Source organism: Meles meles, chromosome 18, assembly GCF_922984935.1.
Source record: "Meles meles chromosome 18, mMelMel3.1 paternal haplotype, whole genome shotgun sequence".
Lineage (NCBI taxonomy): Eukaryota > Metazoa > Chordata > Mammalia > Carnivora > Mustelidae > Meles > Meles meles.
In genome coordinates this window covers 21181526-21203849 of record NC_060083.1, presented here as the reverse complement: position 1 = coordinate 21203849, position 22324 = coordinate 21181526, and the positions used below count along the sequence as shown (strand labels likewise).

Genomic DNA, 22324 nt, shown 5'->3' with positions numbered 1-22324 from the left:
TTGATCCCAGGACCCTGGTATCATGAGCGGAGCCAAAGGCAGAAGCTTAACCAACTGAGCCACCCAGACACCCTGGTTTCCCTTTTCTATCAGCCTCATCCCAGGCTGTTTTATTACCATTCTCATTAGCCTTCTTCTCAGCTTGCTTTTAATATTCACCATCCTTCCTTTCCTGCAAGAACATCTCATTATTAAACAGCAGTTGGGAAACACAAACCGCTTACCTGATGGAGTCACCACTTCATCTGTCTTCATTGCAAGTCATTGTAACTCTAATTCCTGACCTAGAGGTTTTTTTTCCCCTATGGTTCACACTTTATTTTCGGAACAGATTTTTTAAAGTCATTACTGCTTCTGCCTCATTTAAAATAAAACAAACAAACAAAAATGATCGCTGTCCTCACTGTATTACACGCTTTCCTAAACAAATCTAGGGGTTATTTTCAGACCAGGAGAGTGACTCCCTGCTAGGTATTACAGGTAGAGAAAGTTCCTAGATTTCTATCACCTCTAAAAGAGAAACCACAAGGGTAATCATAGTTGTTGTCTCTAGTAGGTAAAGTGCCAGTTAATAAAAATTGAATGAAATTGTTCCTTTCCCAATCCCAGCCTTAAACTTTTTTCCAGACTCTGGAAACCTATATTAAACCTATATAAAACGCCAAACCACAACCACACAATGCTACCCAACTACCTATAATATAAATTTATACCTTATTCAAACCAGATATTTTGCTTCTGGCTACAAGCAAGCTTTACAGAGCAAAAAAGGGCAGGATGAAATTATCTACTAATCTTTATTACTCCCAAACATCTCACCATAAATACAAGCTAAAGCTATGACCATTTCTCCAGGTTGCATTCCCCCCCCCCCCCCAGGTTGTACTTTATTGCTAACAGCTCTTACTTCCAAGGGGATTTAAAAACAAAAAACCCCAGTATACTACAAATCGATGCTTTACCAGATTCTGAAACTGACATCCAAACTACTGGTAATTTAACTCTACTCTACTGGTGCTTTATAATCTAAACATTCTATAGTTAAAATACATTCTTGGGCCCGAACCTGGTCAGAATTACTTGGATAAAAGATCACCCACAAACCTCCACTTGACTGACCTGATGACTGGATTCACCCCCGGTTTCTGGCTTGTGAGATGATGCTGGCTTCATACTTGGGACTTTCTCATCCCTGGGCAGGCTGGCTGACAGCCAAGTCCCCTGCACCCATCAGCCACTGCCTCAACTGACAAGCATGCGCTACAGTCAGTCCAGCCTTTTTTGGTCTTGCTGCCTTGAGGGCAGCGAAAACCAGCTGAACCCAACTTCACTCTGTCACAAGTAGGCAGGGGATCTCAAGGATTATAAAGTTAAGGTGTGCTAACCTAAGATCAAGTTACAGGTCTTAAAGTCATTTGAAGTCATTTAAATTATCTGAAATTGTGAAAGACAGCTTGGCTGTTGAGTGTGAAACATCCTGTGTGGCCCTAAAATAGGAAATCCAATCTGAACATAAATGATCTCTTGCCAGTTCTCCAAATGGCATGCTTCTGGCAAATTAGAGAAAGCAGTTATCGTTTTGATAAAATCCCATAGCTAGAATCTGACCCGACCACATCTCTCCTACCCTCCCTTGGTCAGCCAGCTCTAAAATAGTTATCATCCTGTTTTATCTCCTCCACAGACAAATGGAACATTTGAGCAGGTTTCCACTTGACATATATTCTGCAATCTTCCTTTCACCTTGGCACTATGATTTTCACATGAAAAGGTAGCAAGCAATTTGGTCTTCTCAGAGAATGCATCTTCCAAAAAATGCAGTTTTTACCGGATCAGGTATGTTGGCTGGAGAGTATATCATTTCATGGTATAAAGAGTAAGTAATGCTATCTTATTATTTTCAAATTATAAAGATGGATTACAAAGTAAAATGCAAGAAAGAAAAATCACGACGGGTTTAAAGATGATTTTGTGCTACTTTTTGTATAATGGGATTCTCGAGAAGTAACAGGCACATTTTCTATTGGCTTTCAAATTTGTAACTTGCACCCTTCAGAGAGCCAACTCTTAAGAACTTCCAGATAATTTCAGTGGCAACAACCAAATCCTCAAGAGCACACATGACTGATGAAAGTTTTGCTCATCTTGCCTCCTCAAAAGGTCCACATCACTAGACTTTCCTTTGGCTACTTTAAATAGACTTACTCTAAGCCTGTTGGTTCCCCTAAAAGATTTTATTTTTCTTTTGCTCAAGTTATTTCCCCTTGTTCCAGAGCTTTTCTGTACTTTAAGAGAAGAAAACACCATCTTTAATGAACCCACCTGCACAGAAACCAGGGAACGCTCCCTGCCTTGCAAGGTCCCAGTGGGAAAAGCTTGGTCCCTTGCAAAAACCATCTTATAAAAACAAAAGGCTTCAAAGCACCAGTGGCTAAACCCATTGAGGAGAAAGGAGGCTGGGGAGTGGGGGTGGGAGGAGAGGGCTGGAGGCAGGAGTTGGCCTGGAAGCAGGATGGCAGCCGGCCCGAAGGGAGCTGCCCCCTTCTTGAGCGGAACCCCTAGCTACCTGGGTAGACCACAGGGGACCTCAGTGCCTGGGGTGGCCAGTGGAACTCCTGGGGCTGGCTCCTTGGCACAGCACTGCAGAGGGGATTTTCTGTGCTTTTTAAGTATTAATTACTACAACAGTCCTCCCAGAACAAATCACCATGAAGGTAGCTGCATTCATGAAGCATTAACTCTTAATCATTAGTACTCCTGCTGTTCATTACCCTTCTTGCTTAATTTGCATCAGTCTTACATTGGAGACACAAAAGTACTGAACTTTCCAACATACTTAAGAAATGTTTACAACAGTGGGCTTTTTTTTTTTTACAAGTTTTTAATTAAAAAAACTCAAAAATATATAATCAAGCATTTTACATAATGCATACATTCTTAATATCTGCAGGTAAGATAAATAACAGAAGGCAAAAGCAGATATACTGGATTGCTTCTCTTTGGCAAATCACCAATATTACCCCCTGCAGAAACATGATACATGTAAAAAAACATAAAAATAAAAATAAAAAAGCAAAACCATGGTTTTAAAATTGTCCTTTAGTACAAATAACAAAATATTTACCAATAATACAGTAGATGGAATTTTCAAATTGACTAAAATTGGTAATACTTTATATCATGGGGTTAAAGTAGCAAGCTGATTTCCAAAATTAAGGCCCGCAGCAATGGTTATATAGTTATGGGGGCGGGGGGAGACGACGACGATGCAGGACGGACACACACATACACACGCGTGCGCGCACCCTTTTCCTAGTTATACCCTGGCTGTTTTTATTCAGTAATGTCACACTCAAATTCTACCTCTCGGATGCCATTCCTAAAGAAAATAAGATCCCTTCCCTGTGGGTTTTAGCTGCAGATCAGATGCCTGACTCCTCCCACCCGCAACCAAATTTGCATTTTTAAAAATCAGGAACCAGCTTTCTTCAGCCAGTATTTACCATCTAATTCAATGGCCCAGAATAAAAAAAAATGCCTTCCATTTTACAGTGAAGCTAGGTATTGCAGCTCTACTGAAGCAGTATATACATGTTGGAACTAAAAGTTAAAAAAGCAGAAGGGTCCATTCAACACATAGCAGCTTTTATCTAAATATATACATGTATGTATATGGTTTCACAGTTAAATTTTAGAAAAAAAAATTTACATTTGATATGTCCGGAAACAGTTCTCCTATAGTCTATAAATAATATTTTAATATGCTCAAATGATCAAAATGCACAAGAATGTATCAAATTAAATAAGTCTTCTAAGCCTTGAAAAACAGATACTTGAAGTCTGTCAAGCTTGAGGTTTGTGCCAAGTGTGCTCTGTCAGACCCTAAGACAAGGGAAGACAGAACCCTCTAGAGACGATAGGAGAGAAATTCCAAAACTTTGGAAGGAATCGGTAGCTCCTGGACCTCTTGGGTGGGCATCACTCTCCGGATCGACATGCGACACAAATGTTGAAGGCTAGGCACGTGCCTCGGAGTGGCCCAGAAATAGACACTTCCATCATGTGTCCTAAACAGAAAACAACAAAAAACATCACAAGCTCAGTCACCTTCGTACACGTATTTCAGCATCCTACAGCTCAAACAACTAATATCTGAGGCTGTGTATGACAGTCACAAACTACACACTTTTAGTTAGGTTTTACCTAATTAAAGAGGACTAACCAATGATCTTCTTTATGACAACCTAACAGTATTATAAGAAACCCTTATGGAAGACTCAGTGATAATAAAAACTGGCTGCTTTGACTAAAAGCCACCTCAGGGCACCTGGCTGGCCCAGTCGGTTAAGCACTGGACTTCGGCTTGGGTCATGATCTCAGGATCCTGGGATGGAGTCCCCCATCCGGCTCCCTGCTGTGCAGGGAACCTGTTTCTCCCTCTGCCTACCCCTTCTGCTCTTCCTCCCTCTCTGTCAAATAAATAAATGAAATCTAAAAAATGAAATAAAAGCCACCTTAAACTGCCTCTTAAAGAAAATAGAAAAATAGGGGCACCTGGGTGGCTCAGTGGGTTAAAGCCCCTGCCTTCAGCTCGGGTCATGATCTCAGGGTCCTGGGAAAGAGCCCTGCATCAGGCTCTCTGGGTGGCGGGGAGCCTGCTTCCTCCTCTCTCTCTGTCTGCCTCTCTGCCTACTTGTGATCTCTCTCTGTCGAATAAATAAATAAAGTCTTAAAAAAAAAAAAAAAAAAAGAAAGAAAATAGAAAAATCAATTTACCCAGCAGCTAAAACACTGCCATCAGTAGAAAAGGCACAGCAAAGACCATTGCTCAAAGGTGCAACTTGAACTGGATAATCCTCATCAATTCTCCAGAACCTCACCATTCTAGAAAGGAAATAAGTTATCCACTGAGTATCTAGCAGGATATTTAAGGTAAAAGCAGCATCAATACTTTAGACAAAAAATACCACTGAGTCATAAAGTACACAGCACACATAGATACACACAGTCACTGCAGCAAGCAAGTCCTCTAACTCAATTCCTCTAACTTGCTTTATAAAGTATTTTCTAGCCTATACCAATCAGTAATTTGGATCAACTCACACTCAGGGGTGCCTGAGTGGCTCAGTGGGTTAAAGCCTCTGCCTTTGGCTCAGGTCATGATCTCAGGGTCCTGGGATAGAGCCCCACATCAGGCTCTCCGCTCGGCGGGGAGCCTGCTTCTGCCTCTCTGCCTATTTGTGATCTCTCTCTATCAAATAAATAAAATTAAAAAAAAAAAAAAGAGAGACTATAATGCATGGTTGCCTTCCCTTCCCAGTGTTCAGATCCATAATGGTCACAAGCAGAATCCTGCTCCTTATACTCAGTATCTGAGAATTTGCACAGTTAAATGAAATTTCTTTGGCAAACAAGGATGTTAACATTAACATTATGTAACAACATTACAAAATGGAAAGACTAATTTATGAAAATACTGCAATTAACAACATGTCTGTGAACCAAGATCTGCCAATCTTATTTAAAAAACCTTTTCAGGGGCGTTTGGGTGGCTCAGTGGGTTAAGCCTTTGCCTTTGGCTCAGGTATGATCCCAGGGTCCTGGGATCAAGCCCCGCATCAGGCTCTCTGCTCAGCGGGGAGCCTGCTTTCCACACCCCTCTCTCTGCTTCCTTCTCTGCCTACTTGTGATCTCTGTCAAATAAATAAACAAATAAATAAAAATCTTAAAAACAAAAACCTTTTCACATAGGTAGAAGGTGTCTAGAAACAGCAGAGACCAGATATTCACAATCTGAACAAAGAGAGAAACAGTGATTGCTGGCAAAAACAAAACAACACTCTCTGTTCTGGAAAGACAACAGTGACTCACTTTCTGAATTAATGTGACCAAATTAATTAATACTGTATACCATTCACATTGTATAATAGAAGCATCCGCAAAAGGAATGGTGTTACCTAGGTTCTGCTTCATACCAAGAAGTAGTACACCTACTCATGTGACATTTCATCTTGCAGCCTCAAAAGCAGTGGACACAAGTGACTCTGCTTTTACCATTTATTTCACTTTGAAAATGTCATTCTTCAACCTTTACAAGGTATTACTGAAAAAAAGATCCAGTTTGCCTACACTAGTTAACACACAAGAAACACGGGGAAAGGCATGGATTATCTTTAGTTTGCACAATTCCTCTTCTTCAGGCCAAAATTCTTTAAGACACACATCTCTCAAAGTCTTGTCTGGAGAAACAGACACTAAAACCCACATTGCAGAGAGACTTTTTTTGTTAAGCCTTGAAAATGTTTCCAGTAAGTAGAAAGATGAAAGTAAATCTTTAGAAGACAGTAACAGGTCAAACTATAATTCACACACTTACTTATCATCAGCAAGGCTTGCAACATGCAGTCCATCATGACTAAAAGACACAGATCGTACCCATCGGTCATTTGCTCCTCCAGCAAATATTGGGGTAGGTGGGGGAAACAGGTGCCTGAGGTCAAATACATGTTTTCAGTGAAAATGAGAGTCACTTCAAGAAGCAAAACTACTCCTGTACAAAATATATCTGTCTCTGAATAATGTTTGAAGAGGCCTTAATGACCACAGCTGAGGAGACTGAGCAGAGCTGATTCAAATTAAATGAAAGGAATCTTAAAAGAATTACTAATCTTTTCACAATGTGGTTTAAGACACTAAGATTAACTCCAATGTCAGTTTCAACTGTTTTTCAAAAACCTTGACAAGAAACTCTAAATATAATTATCACTTCTACAGAGTCATATACTGTCTAATGACAGTAACAGGATCTGTATCAAGAGAGCCAAATTTGTTTTTGGAATTTTTATCTAAAGCTCTTATTATTCAAGGACTTAAATGATACTGAAATTTAAAACTATGACAGACTACAATTTTAAGTCTCACATGTTAGTGATTCTAATCATTCATGTAGTTTCTTAAAAGTTATACTAACAGCCAGAGATGAACCACAGACAACAATTAATTCATGCTGTACCCACCCAAATTCCATCACAATGTGTCCAGTATGTGGATCCCAGATATATACTCGAGTATCATAAGATGCAGTAGCCAGTAATGCTCCATCAGGAGAAAAGTCACAAGCTACAACATCATGGTGGTGTCCTTCTAGTTTCCGTATCATGGTGTATTTATCCATATTCCAAAGGAAAACCTGCAATAAAAAGGCAAATGTTATAGCTTCATTCAAACACACAGAGGACAAAATGGCACAACTTAATCTAAAATAACTAAATTTAATTAACATTATATTAAGCATTATAAATTATGAATAATTAAAAGAATATGTATGCTCAGTGTCATAGTCAGATTAAAAAATCAGTCTTTAAGTTAATTAAAGTAGACATGCAAATTCTATTTCAAATGTTTCTGTTAAATGTTAATTTAAAAATAAGCCTAAACATAAAAAAGGCAATGCAATTTAACCACAAAGTTATACTGAAATCCATTTATTCCAAAAGCTAATTAACTAAAATATATACAGAAATAAATAGGGTTAAGTACTACAAACCCCCTTCTTTCTTTTCCAGAAACTACCAAATTTTTAAAAAATATACAGACAGAAAATGTAATGTTAACAAATTGTTACTCCACTGGCATCTCCCTTTGAGATAATCACTTGTTTACAATAGGCTTGGGTCACCAACGTGAGCCTAGGAAGAGAAACAGATACTGCAAGCAAAGAGAATTTTCACAGCCAAATGATATTTCTTTGGCAAACAACAAGGATGTTAAACTACATTACAAAATGAAAAGACTAACTTATGAAAATATTACAATTAACAACATGTCTGTGAATCAAATTTGCGAATCTTATTTCCCAAACAGACCACAATCATTAGTCATTTTAAGTATGAAAGATTTAAATTATTTTAGTACAAGTTTACACATAGTTTTCGATTCTATAAGATCAATACTCAGACTGTGCAGAATAGTTCTGAATAGGATTTACACGTTTACTTCAGTCTAGTTGTATTAAATACAAGCTTGGAGGTTTACAACAATCCTAGTAAGACAATCTCTCCTCTTGGAGTAAAATAATTCTTTTTGCTACTTTTTTTCTGCACAGACACAATATTTTTACTTCCAAAGAAAAATAAATACATATTTTAAGTTGATCCAAAGAAAAATAAATACAAATTTTAAGTTGGATCGAAGTCTTACTGTATCTCTAACAACTCAAAGAATTCCAAAAAAACAGCACAGAGAAACCATTTGAAAGCCAATTACATTACATTAAATTGGTTTCACAAGTCAGACTCCCAATTCCACGAGACTGGAAGATCAATTTACTTGGAGTCAGTGGGTTTCACTGCGGGGGAAATCACTTTAAAAAAGAAAAAAAGAAAGAAAGAAAAGCAGAAAGTGGACATCGACCAGCACCTGTGTACGTACAGTACACCTTGCAGCCGAATGCAAGGTTACTTCATCCTATGGTAAAGGTCGCCCCCAGCCCGGTAGCCAGAGATGCCACTCTTTCTGCCCAGCTAACACCATTGTGCGCCTGTGTGCGAGTGGTGCCAGCATAACCTCAATCACACCAATATTGCTGCCACCACCTGTGACAGGGAAAGCAAGAAGCATATGGAAAACACACAGCCTAAAATAGCAATGTCAATATCTAGCTTTGTTCTTATGATTTTTAAAGAACTGAATACTTTTTTTCCTAAACTTCTAACATTTCCAACTATTACTTTAACATACTTCTTGGCTAAATAAAATGCATTTAAAACCAGCCTCCCACCCCCAGTAATTCAGAGTGTATTCTGAAACCCCACAAATTTGGACTCCACCATTTTTCATAAACATCTGAAGCTAGTAAGATCTCTTTAACTACACTAAGAGCTGGCAGACAACTAAAAGAGTTCATTAAAAAGCATAACCCTCTCAAGAGTCACTTTATACTTAATCTGTCCACAGGTATGCTATGCCAGACAGACCCTGTCCATTTCATATAATTCACTCTACATATACATGAATGCTATTTTTATTATTAGATTTTTAAGTTACTTTTTTTTCAGTTAAATGTCCAGGACCAGCTGGGAATCAAAACTTTAAACAGCAAACTGGACAAAAAAAATAGAACAACAGAGAAGAATTAGCGGGAATGTCTTAACATTTGGACTAGATCTCTTCTACAGCACATAAACTTTACTATAGCACATAAACTTTCCTAGAGCTTCGAAAAAGTAAATTTGACATACCCCTTACTTTATGAATATTAACTGACTAAAAGCAATCTAATTTCTCACTCCACAATCAATAACTACATTTAATTTCCCTCATGCAAATTCTCCATCATGAAATAAAATACTTAAGATATTCATGACACCGAGCACAGACTTAACAGATTTCTTAGATTTAAAATGATTATGCACACATCATTACAATCCAGTTCACAATGAATGTACAAGAACTTTGATACATACTGCTTTACTGGCTCCCACTGAACACAGCATAGAAGAGTCAGGAGAGAATGCACAGCTATACACCCAGTTCTGATGGCCCCTCAATACTTTCATCATGTTTCCTGAACAAAAAGAAAACCTGTGTTAACCTGAGAGTTCACTTCAAATGAGCAGCACTTCAAAAATGGCAGAATCACAGATCACAAAATCCTATAGCAGCAGTGATTCATCTGTAACTAGGGTTGGATATAAACCAATTGCTTATTTGGTAAAGTTCTACTGGAACACAATCATACCCATCTGTTTATGTTGTGCTACAGTGGCAGAGATAACTAAGGCAGAGACAGCATGGTCCACGAGCCTAAAATAGTTACCATCTGGCCCTTAAGGGAAAAGTCTGCTGACCCTTCACCTATAGAAGATAGAATTCTTTTAGTCTAATACACTTATTCTACAAATGAAGGAACTGGAACACTTCAAGGCTGAGACCTGAGGAACAACTTCAAAATGCCTTTCATCCTTCCTTTCTGATAACCTACATTCCATTCCAAAGCCCCTGTGCATTATATCTGAAGCACACAATTATGTCTACAGATATTTTAATTCTTAATTTTACAAATACTTACTGAATGTCTACTATATCAGGCACTGAGGAGACAGCCATGAATAAGACAAAGTCCTAACTCTCTTGAGTTTACATTTTACTGAATTCATGTATTTTTTTTGAGGGGTGGGGAGGGGAGAGAGGGAGAGAGAATCCCAAGCAGGCTCCATGCCCAAGCATGGAGCCCAATGGATGGCTCGATCTCACAACCCTGAGATCATGACCTGAGTTGAAATTAAGAGTCAGATGCTTAACCAACCAAATGAGCCACCCAGGCGTCCCTGAGTCTATATTCTTAAAACATATGCACACAACTGAAAATGTGTTGAGGGGTGCCTGGGTGCTCAGCGGGTTAAAGCCTCTGCCTTCAGCTCAGGTCATGATCCCAGGGTCCCGGGACCAAGCCCCACATTGGGCTCTCTGCTCAGCAGGGAGCCTGCTTCCTCTTCTCTCTCTCTCTGCCTGCCTCTCTGCCTACTTGTGATCTCTGTCAAATAAATAAAATCTTTAAAAAAAAATGTGTTGAGAAAGCAAGCAGCATTTGATATGCAAAAGAAAATAAAAATTTAACCACCAAACTGTTGTAACTGTTGGGATCTCTCCACCCCTCAACAGCTGAAAATTCAGAGAACACTAAGATGCAAAGGAGGTCCATCATGGTTTGGTAAGACAAGCATATTATTTTATCAGGCAATGTTATAGCCCATCAGCTGGAACAAGTCTCCAAACCTCAGACTTTTGTTTCCTACTACCTTCAGTTGAAGTCAGCAATACTTCTAAGCAAGCCCTTAACCTTGAGCCTGAGGCTCTTAGAGCACTATCAGATCTTAAATATAAGGTGTTAGCTAAAACTGTAAACTTTCTCATTAGTGGCTAAGAAGCAGAAAGAGATGCTCATCTCTGGTCCTCTTAAATGAGGTAGGCTCTCCAAACTTTCTAAGCACTGCAATTAACAAAGTTTCAGATAAAACCTGAGTACTTAACACTAACATACTTTTTATTTATCTTTTTATTACAGATTTTTATTTGTCAGAGAGAGTGTACACAAGCAGGGGGAGCAACGGGTGGAGGGAGAAGCAGAAGTCCTGATGAGCAGGGAACCCAATATGGGACTTGATCCCAGGACCCTAGGATCATGACCTGAACCAAAGGCAGCCGCCTGAGCCACCCAAGTATCCCTAACATACCTTTCATTATACTGGATAGCAAGTCCTTCAGTAATTTCTTACTTAACTTATATAACTTATTATTATGCTTATAAGCTTTTAGAGTTATAAATCCTAGTATATAAATATCTTAATCTAAATTTTATTAATTACTAAATTATATGTAACTTCGAGACCTACTTCAATTTTTGCTAAGCAAATGAAGTTAACAACCTTCCCTAAGATGAAGGAAATAAACACAGACGAGTTCATTTGTAAAACCCTAAACTGACCAGATTTTGTCCTCATATAGCTGATACAGATCTGTGTGGTTAGTTTCTGAGTAATATAAGATTGTTTATAGTAACTGCTGGTTCCTGTTCTGGGTCACATTCATGGTTGTATTTGATCACAAGGGAAGGGACCAAACAATTAAAAGAGAAGAGGAAACTTTGATCATAGGCCACTTTTAAAGTCAAACGCCCCAGATGATTGACACTTCTTGGCATCTCTCATTAATGATGTTAAGAAACTCATTCTGTTCCACAGCTTGTAAAAAAGACATACCATCATCTTTCAGGTCCCACACTCTCAGAGTTTTGTCTCTTGAAGCTGATACTAGGATCAAGCTCCCATCTGGAGCAAAAGTTAAATCTCTGACCACTTCAGTATGATCTACCAAGTTAAGGAGGAGTTTTCCTAAATCCAGTGGAAGAGGGAAAAAAGACAATGTTGTTAATTTTTATCAGCTTCTCTTTAAAATAGGGTTCTTCACCATAAAAAATTATATATATGTGTAGAAATACTTGTCACCTCTTAGTCTCCCAAGCATAAAGAGACTTAATTGTGCTTTTACTATCACCTTTAAAGATTCTCTATTTATACAGTTGTAAAATGGATTATTTCCAGGATAACAAAACCTAAATTTATTAGATCAGCTTAGAGAGAATTCCTGAAACGCAAACAAGTTAATTTACCATCAGGAAAACCCACATTATCATTTTTAAATCTTTGTATAGTATGATTTTAATATAAAACCAAATTTTCCCTTTTCTTTTCCTTGGCCTTGGATTACTAACAGACTGCCCAACTCCCCAAAAGATTCATGTTATCTCACAACAACCTAAATTTTCAAGAATAATCAGTGAGAAAATATGCTTTATGCATCTAATATTGAGAGTTTTGTTTTTTATGAAAATCTATGTGCGTTCCTTCAATTTTTTCAAGAATCCAATCAAATTTACTGACTCACTGTTCTCATTCAATAGTAGCATCACCTGCTGTGTTCTACTGTACCTGGTTTCCCCGCTCATTTTAAAAAATGTCTTCAAATTTTGAGTACATACCATCAGCCAGAACTGTTTTAGTCAGTGAATATCAAGTTCACATTTAATTGCCCAAAGAATTTACCTACTGAACCTATCTGGTTAAACTTTAAATATAATGTCACTAAAACTTCCAAAGGTTAGACAATAATTTTAAAACCAGATTTGCATTGAAAGCCTCCAGGCTATCAACTGAAAAAGTATGAAAAAAAAACACCCTGCCATTTGAGTCAAAACTAAATTATTAATTTAAACTAAATTAAGGATTAAAAATTAAAATTAATGTTTATTCCTTTGACATGTCCTTCTTGCTGTAATATTCTCTGAATAGTGACCAAGCAGTGAGAACTCTATTCATGAAATAAAACCATGAACAGAAGATGCTATGTAGGCCAATCATAAAGACACTTTCATAGCATGAATTCTTGCTTTTCAGCAAGTTAGTATCTCAAATCTTATCTTCTAGTGCCTATGAGAGATGCCCTGCATCACAAAATAATAAGGTTTGCTTTTCAAACTATGGCCCCGTCGTACCTGTATATACATCCCATATTTTGATACGCCCATTGTTTAATCCTGTGGCAAGGAGCAGCTGATCCTGTCCGAATCTGAATCGATGCCATTCTATATTGACACAGCGACTCTGTTTTTCTGGAACCGAAGATCCAAAAGCAAGACTCCAGACTATGTCACCACAGTCTATAATATGTTCGCGAGGCTTATTTTTCTGACCACCATCGCTATTTTGTCTTGACAATCTCAAACTGCTTGAATTGGTGATATTCTTGGTGCCATGCAAGAGACTGAGGGGAAAAAAGGTCAGATTGACATCTAGTTATTAGGCACTCTGGACTCCTGCAGATACTAAATGATAAATGTTTATTAAAATAACCTCAATTATTACCATAATGATACTAAATAACAACAGAATTCTATGGATGAGGAGATATTTGCAATTAGCTATGAGGGTATGACCAAATAAATTCAAACCAAGACATTTTCAGTTGCTAAGAGATTAAGTTTAACATTAAGCAATGTATAATTTCTTTGTCAAAATTTTCCTCAGAACCACTATGATCAATTAGGACTCCTTTAGCTAACCTAAAGTAAGTGCAACAAGCAAAAAACAAAACAAAAAACCTGATTAAGATATTTATATAAAGGTCAACTAGACACAAAAAGGGTGAAATTTAATATATATTTTTAAAAAACTTTCAACAAATAAACAAATCCAAGCAGAGGAATTTAAAGTACATAAAAATAATTAATTACACGATCACCATACTGCTGTTACCTAATAAAATGCTGTGAAATTCAAAAAGCATCACATAACAAAGTCATCTTCCCTTGCACAAGGCAATATAGACACTACCAAGGAACCAGTAATCTGCTTTTTAATACAAAGACACAAAAGCATCTGAGAAAGTAGTCCATACTGTAAAAGGCCAAACAATTCTTCCCACAAATTTTCCAATAAATATATTCAGCTTATGATTAAGATACATTTACAATATCCTACACTACAAAGAAAAACTTAAATATCACAATCTATTACTCCACACAGATAACAGTAAATTCTACAAAGACATACAATATACAAAAAAGAGAGTCTTACAAGTTTTTAAGGCACTGGGACCAGGGAACAAGCTTTACTGTACGATGTCCTTGTGACCACGCAAAGTACGAACCATCTGGAGCAAAAGCAACAGTCCAATTTTCACGACCACATTTCTTGTCAAAGGGAGCTGCTGGAGCTAGAAGTTCACCTATAGTACGTGATCTCACTAAAAGAAGAAAAGATACACAGGACGTCACATATAACCAACAATGAATCTGAGACTTCCTCAATATTAATTTGGGACTCTCAACTCAATATTAATTTGGGACTCTCAACTTCATTGAGTTTCGATGCAGACAAAGTCTAAGGAGTTCTGATTTCTAACCTTAATGATAATAACTATCTTCAAGTTTTGATAAAGTGGCTTTCCAACATCTCCCCACCCACGAGCTTATTTAGAAAGCTTCAATTAAAAAACCTGGTTAAGGGGCACCTGGGTGACTCAGTGGGTTAAAGCCTCTGCGCTCAGGTCATGATCCCAGGGTCCTGGGATGGAGCTTCACCCTGCTGAGCAGCGAGCCTACTTCCTCCCTCCCTCTCTCTCTCTGCCTGCCTTTCTGCCTACTTGTAATCTCTGTCTGTCAAATAAATAAATAAAATCTTAAAAAAAAAAAAAAAAAAAGCCCTGGTTAAGGTACTGTAATATCAGGGTTAGCAATTACTCAACTCCTGACTTTTGCACTGCCTTATGTTTTCATCAAATTACTGACATTTAAAATGCAACAGGCCAAACTCACTTCGTAAGAAAGTATCTTCCAATTAAGTTTGTAATTTTTCAAAAACCACAAACCACTATAAAATACAACACTATATCATTATTCAAAGGAAAGCAATATTAAGTGGTCTATTTAAACATGAATATTTTTTCTTTTTTTTTAAGACTTCTTAAAGTTACCTCCAAACCCAATGAGGGGCCTAAAGTCACAACCCCAAGACCAAGAGTCACATGCTCCACTAACTGAGCCAGCCAGGCGTCTCAACATGAATATTTTTTCAGGCCCAGGTCACAAAAAAAATCATAAAATTCGTAGAACTAGAAAGGACTTAATGGCTATTTAGTACAATCTCCCAATTGCTGCTTTAAAATGTATTACATTTGTGATCCTCAAACATCTTAATAGTAGGCCATAAACTGACCAAAATTGAAAGTAATTCTTTTGTTTTCTAAGGACAGAGAATAAACAATCTCATAAGTTTTTAATTTAGTTAAGACTACTTAAATTTACTCTGCCTTCGGCTCAGGTCATGATCTGAGTCCTGGGATCGAGCCCCACAACAGGTTCTCTGCTCAGCAGGAAGCCTGCTCCCCGCCCCCCCCCCCCCCCCCCCCCCCGTCTCTGCCTGCCTCTCTGCCTACTAGTGATCCCTCTCTCTGTCAAATAAATAAATGAAATCTTCACCCCCCCCCCCAAAAAAGACTACTTAAATTTAGGGGCACCTGGGTGGCTCAGTCAGTTAAGCGACTGCCTTTGGCTCAGGTCATGATCCTAGGGTCCTGGAAGAGCCCATAAGGCACCCTGCTCAGTGGGAAATCTACTTTTCCCTCTCCCTCTTCGGCTCCCCCTGCTTGTGTTCTCTCGCTCTCGTGCTTGATCTCAAATAAATAAATAAGATCTTGGAAGAAGAAAAGAGTACTTATATTTATCATTGATAACAAAAACTGGCACATCACCAGGTACAGAGACTTCGTTTGCATTTAACAAGAAGCATGATCAACAAGCTCTTACTATACAGGTGTGTATGCAAACTTGGCCAGAATTTCCTCAACTTGGGGAAAGAATCTTTATCAGTCACTATATCACCACTGCTCTCTTGGGCTGGTCTTGATTTCAAATTTTGCTACTCTTCCTTTTCAGGTATAAATTAGTATCTCTTTAGTTTCCCTACTTTCTATTCAGTGATTAGTTCTCTGGCTAACTATTTTTAGGTTTTGGGCTTAAACTTCCCAACAACTAAACTACACATATCCTATGTATTGCAGTTCAAATAAGAACCACTTACGCTCTTATTGCTAGAGCAGGTATATACATACACCGGCCCCCCATGGACTCGTTCAGGTGACACTTCAAGTCTCAATGTGTGCTCTGTCAACAGCCAGTGGAGCACCTGGCATATGACAGGTGATCAGTAAATATTTACTGAGTGAATATAAAAGCACATGTATAAGCTCCCATTCTTAAATGATTTCAACATTTCCTTGTCCAAGTTTTCGATACATTAACAAACACGCTATGGTTTAAAAAGTAAAACAGGGGACCCTGGGTGGCTCAGGGGGTTAAGCCTCTGCCTTCAGCTCAGATCATGATCTCAAGGTCCTGCCCTGCATCGGGCTCTCTGTTCATCGGGGAGCCTGCTTCCCCCCATCTCTCTGCCTACTTGTGATCTCTCTCTGTTAAATAAATAAATAAAATAAAAAGTAAAACAGGGGCGCCTGGCTAGCTGAGTCAGCAGAACATGTGACTGCTGATCTCGGGGTTGTGTAGGTCTGAACCCCATGTTGAGTGTAGAGTACTCAAAAATAAAGTCCAAAGAAAATACATAAAAAGTAAACAAAATTGAGACCTATTTTTTCTATAATATTCAGAAATATGAATACCTCGTAAGGCTTACTGTGTTTTTGTGGAGCTGACATTATTAAAAATTTTCCTTCTGATGACTCAAAAATCTTCCTCCTAGGGCGCCTGGGTGGCTGAGTCAGTTGAGCGTCCATCTACCTTTGGCTCCAGTCATGACCCCGGCGTCCTGGGATGGATCCCCATGTTGGGCTCTCTGCTCAGCAAGGAGTCTGCTTTCCCTTTGTGCTCTCTCTCAAATAAATAAAATCCTTAACAAAAAAATAAATCTTCCTCCTTGCCACTTGACCCACCCAGTCCTGGTTCTGACTTAAGAGAATAAGCTTAATCCTGCTCTCACATGATAGTCATATACTGAAGACAGCCATGACATCAGCAAGTAAATCTTTTCATTTATAAATAAATAAACTGCCATAGGCCTTTCAATCACTCCTTAGATACATGGTTTCAAGTCCATTCCCCACCTTTGCCTACAACACTTCTCTGGAGAAACTCCAGTTCGTAATGGTCTTCATAAAAGTGGCACCCAGAACTAAACACAACACGTCAGGTGTGGTTTGATCAAAGGAGCAGAACCCCCACCTACTCTCCACCCCAACTGTATTCATAAAGCATAAGGGGACATTATTTTCACCAGCAGTTACGTGACTTTAACATAAAATCCACAAACCAGTGACCCTCATATGCCTGCAGAATGATTTCCTTTCCTTTTTTTTTTTTTGAAATATACAAATGATTTTAACTTTTTTTTTTTTAAGATTTTATTTATTTGACAGAGAGAGAGATCACAAGTAGGCAAAGCAGCAGGCAGAGAGAGAGGGGAAAGCAAGCTCTCTGCTAAGCAGAGAGCCTGATGCGGGGCTTGATCCCAGGACCCTGAGATCATGACCTGAACTGAAGGCAGAGGCTTACTTAACCCACTGAGCCACCCAGGCGCCCCTACAAATGATTTTTTTGAAAGGGCTTGCTGTTCCTTATATGGCTTTTCCTTATAGTCCTCCAAGGCTACACACACAGATGGTCAATCTCACCATGGTAGTTCATGTGCTTGATTCCTGAATTTGCAACCCCTGCCTAAATCTTTTTTTTTTTTTTAAACATAACTTGGGTTTCTGTTTAATCCTATCTTTTGAAGGAAAAAGAAAGTTCATAAGTCAGGGAAACAAGTTTTAAAATTCAACTGGAAAAATTTTTTCAACCAAAAAACCCAAGCATCATCTTCAAGAGAAAACCCCTAGCTAAACTTGATGAGTATATTCATGTATCTTCTACCTCAAAAAAATAGAAGACTGGCCCTTGCATTCAACTTTAAAAACATCTGCTTAATTAGACTAGAACACACCACTCCTTTAGCAAGCAAGATTAACTTTCCCACAAAAGACTCTTTTTTTACTCTGTACTTTAGCATCACTCTATTTTTCTTTTACCTTGACCACAATCACAAAACTCTTCTGGTATAAAGGTGGAAATTAACAACCAATCGCTTCTCGGCCTTTTGGCTAAGATCAAGTGTAGGAAATTAACAACCAAAAATTGTTTCAAATAACAAAGACCATGAATAATAAGCTAATTTGTTCTTAAACACATAGACATTCAAGAAATGGGATCATTATTTTAAAACTACTAAGTAAGGGGTGCCTGGGTGGCTCAGTGGGTTAAACCCTCTGCCTTCGGCTCAGGTCGTGATCCCAGGGTCCTGGGATCGAGCCCCACATCGGGCTCTCTGCTCAGCAGGGAGCCTGCTTCCTCCCCTCTCTCTGCCTGCCTCTCTGCCTACTTGTGATCTCCATCTGTCAAATAAATAAATAAAATCTTAAAAAAAAAACAAAAACAAAAAACTACCAAATAAGTAAATGCTATACTGTCACAAGTATTAGCAATTAACTTGGTGTTTCCTTGCCTGTTAACAGGCACATCAAATGATTTCTCCTCCTCCCCCAATGATCTTTGCCATCAAATGATTCAAGCACTCATTTAATGATACTTACTGGTACAATATTATCAAGTAGCAAAAGGTTATAATGAAGTGCTTTGGGAAAAAAAAAATGTAAGTTAAACCTTTATGACCTGCAGCTGTTTAATATGAGTATCGTAAGAGATATATGATTTAATGACCTTGTATAAGGGAAAAGCTGCCTACCATGGGAACTCAGCCATAAAATACAATTATCTGTACAGTAGTAACACACCGAGTTACTGCTGAACCCAGTGAACCAGATTTAGCTCCTTCTTCACATTCCTCTCCGCAATTTCATCACCAGAAAGGGAGGATCTGTGGTAGTGCCTTGTGAAAGAGCGCAGCAGCTCCAGGCAGTACTACTCCCTGTCTCACAAGACTTCTTTAATCAGTCTAGGAATCCTGCCTCTCCTCTTTTCAGCACTTGATAAACCGAAGAGCTGTAATTAATACTCAAGAAAAAAAGGGGGAAAGCGAAGTCCTTACTGAAAGATACAAAGCTACACAGAGATATTACTGTCTAACTCTGTATCCAAATGGTACTTCCAAAGAAAGAAACAAACGAAGAAACAAAAAATGGGCTGGGGGGGGGGGGGGGTTCTAAAGCTTAGAAAAGGCCCAAGTTCCTTCAGATATTTGGGACCTGGCTAATAATTTTATACCACAGCCAGGAAATAACACTGAGATGTAACTAAATTTGAAAACAGTTAACTGCAAAGGCTATTACTCCGTGTGGCAGGTTCTTCTACCTTAGACAGGTATGCTCAGAAGCTCTACTCAGCCGTTGGAAGGCAGGACTGGAAAGTTTTCAAAATAGTTTAAAGATAAAGTAACAGATAAATGAAAGGCAGATCACTTCTCTGTGATACTATCGTGCAGCAGGGAGGAAAAAAGCCCATTGGACTCAACTGGACTAAAGAATTTCTCGGTCCCATGTTTGACTTCAGCACCTACTTCCTAGTCTTAAAATACAGTTAAAATAAAAAGTAGGCATGCATTTTGTTTTCCCTGTGTATTTATTTTTTTTAAAGATTTATTTAAATCTTCAAATAAGTAAATAAATAAATTTATTTGACAGAGATCACAAGTAGGCAGAGAGGAGGAAGCAGGCTCCCTGCTGAGCAGAGAGCCCGACTCGGGGATTTGCAGCCCGATCCCAGGAAACTGAGACCATGACCTGAGCCAAAGGCAGAGGCTTTAACCCACTGAGCCACCCAGGTACCCCTTCCCTGTGTATGTAAAACAGTTATTAGAAACAGGGTTAAAGTCCGCTTCTAACTTGCCATTTAACCTTATCCTTAAGAGAACAAAAGTCCAGAATTCTAAGATAGCTGTCTCTAGATACAAAAAGTGCTCACATACAGGATAGAGGGCCTACTGGTTACTTCAGCTTCTCCCTCGGTCTAGAAGTACCCCCCTCCATATATTTAAAGGCATACATAAAGAAAGAGGAAATGCAAAGGGTCTTTGCCCAGTAACCACTTCCAATTTTCATTTAATTAACACAGTAGTGTGGCGCTGGGTTTTTTGCGGGGCGGGGTGCCAAGTCTTTTTTTTTTTTTTTTTTTTAATGAAAACTACATTTATATTTAAGATGTATCACACAACTTGGTAAGTTCAATGTTTACTAAGCCCATCCATCAATGCACAGCACCAACTCCCCCAAAATTATTCCAGTTACTTTCCCGTTAAGGGGGAATTTAAATGCGAGGTGCTCTCAACGACTTGACGTACAGCCTCCAGGGTCTATTGCCCTGACTTCGCTGTGGCAGGGGCTAGCTTCCAGACCAGGTTTTAGGCCGCCTTTTCAGAGTGTGCTCTTTCAGTACAACAGCTTTACTCGTATCGTTCCACCCAACCATTCTGCTCCTCCCCGCTCCTCTGTGTAGAAAAGATAATCCAGTCTCCTCCCCTTAGCCGCTGCCTTCCTTAACGCCACACCGTTTTTTAAAAATGCTGCTTTAAAAAAAAAAATGCTGCTTTTTCCAGGTCGCTGGCACCTCTTCGGTCGTATTTCTCCTTTAGGAATAGCTGATATACCTACCTGAGGACCCCTCCCCTTTCATTACACGCAGAACACGCAAGTTTACTTTTCGCGTCGTAAAATTAAGTGTCCCCAGACCTGCCCAGCACTGGCCTATCCACTCGACGCCCAGAGAATCCCAGGAGAATGATCATGCGCGTTCCTCCTTAAAGGAAACTGGGGTCCCCCGGGGGTGGGTGTCCGCCCCCGACCACAGTCAGGAGGGCCCGGGGCGCCCAGGTTCCCCTGAACCCGAAGATCCGCCCACTGCCTCCCTCCTAGCCTCGCGCACAGTAGACGCTCCATCACTGATGACCCCATTTACCCCTCGGCGACACCCACCAACAGGGCCGCTTCCTTCCTCTATGCTCCAGGGCTTGGCTCCGGCTCACCCCTTCTTCGCTTAGATTCTTCCTCCCCCGGGGACTCTCCGCGGCCCCGAAAGCTCACCAGACCTCTCACCCACCGACCCATTCCTCACCGATCTCTTTCTCGTTGACCCTCGGGGGAAAGCTGGCCATCTATGGGGCACCGTCTGATTCCGGAGGTGCGATGCGGACGCAACAACAGAGAAGGGATCGGCGGGCGCTGAGGGGCGTGACGCGGGCTCGGTCCCTCCCGGACCGGGGGACGGAGGGGAGGGGCGGGGGCGGAAGCGGGAGCCTCTGCCGACTCCCCTGGGAAAGCTCCGGAAGGCCTCGGACCAAACTACGGAGTCAAACACAGACAATAGACCCCGTTCCCTGCCTCAAGCCTACGGACCAAGACACTTCCTCCACCACCGCCGACCGCAAACCAGACACTGAAGACAAAATGGCGGGCGGCGCGGGAGATAGCAGGGCAGCGCGGGCGGGGTCTCGTGACGCCATCGCCCGAAGCCCCGCCCCCCGATGCTCGGGACGTGACTGCCTGGGCTCGGTGCCCCGCCCCCCGCCGGGTGCGCGCGTGCGTTTCTGCGAGGACAGGACAGGCTGGGGCAGGAAGAGCGCGGAGGCAAAGGCGGAATCTGGGCTGCATCCCCAGCCCACCCGAGGCCGGATCGCTGAGTCCGAGCTGTGCTTCTAGCTCGGTTTTGTTCTTCCCTTCCGCGGCCCCCGGAACGATAGCGTGGTCTGTATTTCTAAGTTCAGATGCCTTCGAAAAGGCAAACGGGGAATCGTATAATACCTCTTAGGCCACCGCTTAAAGATGGCGTGAAATTTAAAGTGGCTGGACCAAAAAGAACAAAAAAGACATTTCAGATTTTACCCCGATTTGGCCGCCTCCCCAGCCCTCACGTGCTTGATGCAAAAAATGAGATGAGAATGAACACCGATCGCGGTGTCCCAGCCGTGCGGACGGCGGTCATTCTGACCTGGCGGCCGGTGTTTGCAAGGGTCGAGGTGACCCGGCATGCGGGGGACCCACCCAGCCCAGGGACCTCCCTGCGCTGCCTTGTGCTGGCTGCTCCTGCATCCGGGCAGCCCCGCAAGGCTCGGCCCTGCCCTGGCCTCTCCGAGGCAGACCGGGTCGGGTCTCCGGCAGGCAGCTAGTTATTCACACAGGGCTGATGAAAGTGCCTGTCGACCAAAGCCACATTGCTTCCCGATCACAGATGACATACTTGCATTTTAAGGGGCCCTTCTGTGGACTCTAA

General features: G+C 40.4%; 1 protein-coding gene across 2 annotated transcripts; it reads right to left on the bottom strand.

Annotated features, from left to right (window-relative positions):
• Positions 1-2861: 2861 nt before the first annotated feature.
• Positions 2862-21502, bottom strand: WSB1 (WD repeat and SOCS box containing 1). Of its 2 annotated transcripts, XM_045985511.1 has the most exons (9): positions 21170-21501; positions 14133-14301; positions 13052-13320; positions 11760-11891; positions 9465-9565; positions 7017-7189; positions 6377-6490; positions 4777-4884; positions 2862-4067 (listed from the first exon to the last, which is right to left on the bottom strand). In XM_045985511.1, exons 1-9 carry the CDS (start codon positions 21207-21209, stop codon positions 3908-3910), a joined length of 1266 nt encoding a protein of 421 aa, XP_045841467.1. In that variant the 5' UTR covers positions 21210-21501; the 3' UTR covers positions 2862-3907. The 2 variants fall into 2 exon arrangements, with proteins under 2 accessions (XP_045841467.1, XP_045841468.1); XM_045985512.1 differs by lacking the exons at positions 2862-4067; positions 4777-4884; positions 6377-6490; positions 7017-7189 and adding an exon at positions 7547-8594 and having other exon boundaries at positions 21170-21502.
• Between the last annotated feature and the right edge of the window lie 822 nt (positions 21503-22324).

Excerpts from the sequence above, each read along its gene's own strand:
- WSB1 (XM_045985511.1), bottom strand. The coding sequence starts at position 21,209 with ATGGCCAGCTTTCCCCCGAGGGTCAACGAGAAAGAGATCG. Across the intron at positions 7,190-9,464 it reads CAGTGGGAGCCAGTAAAGCA|GTTTTCCTTTGGAATATGGA; the intron begins GTATGTATCAAA and ends TTTTTATTGCAG. Across the intron at positions 4,068-4,776 it reads GGCAGTGTTTTAGCTGCTGG|GACACATGATGGAAGTGTCT; the intron begins GTAAATTGATTT and ends TTTTCTGTTTAG.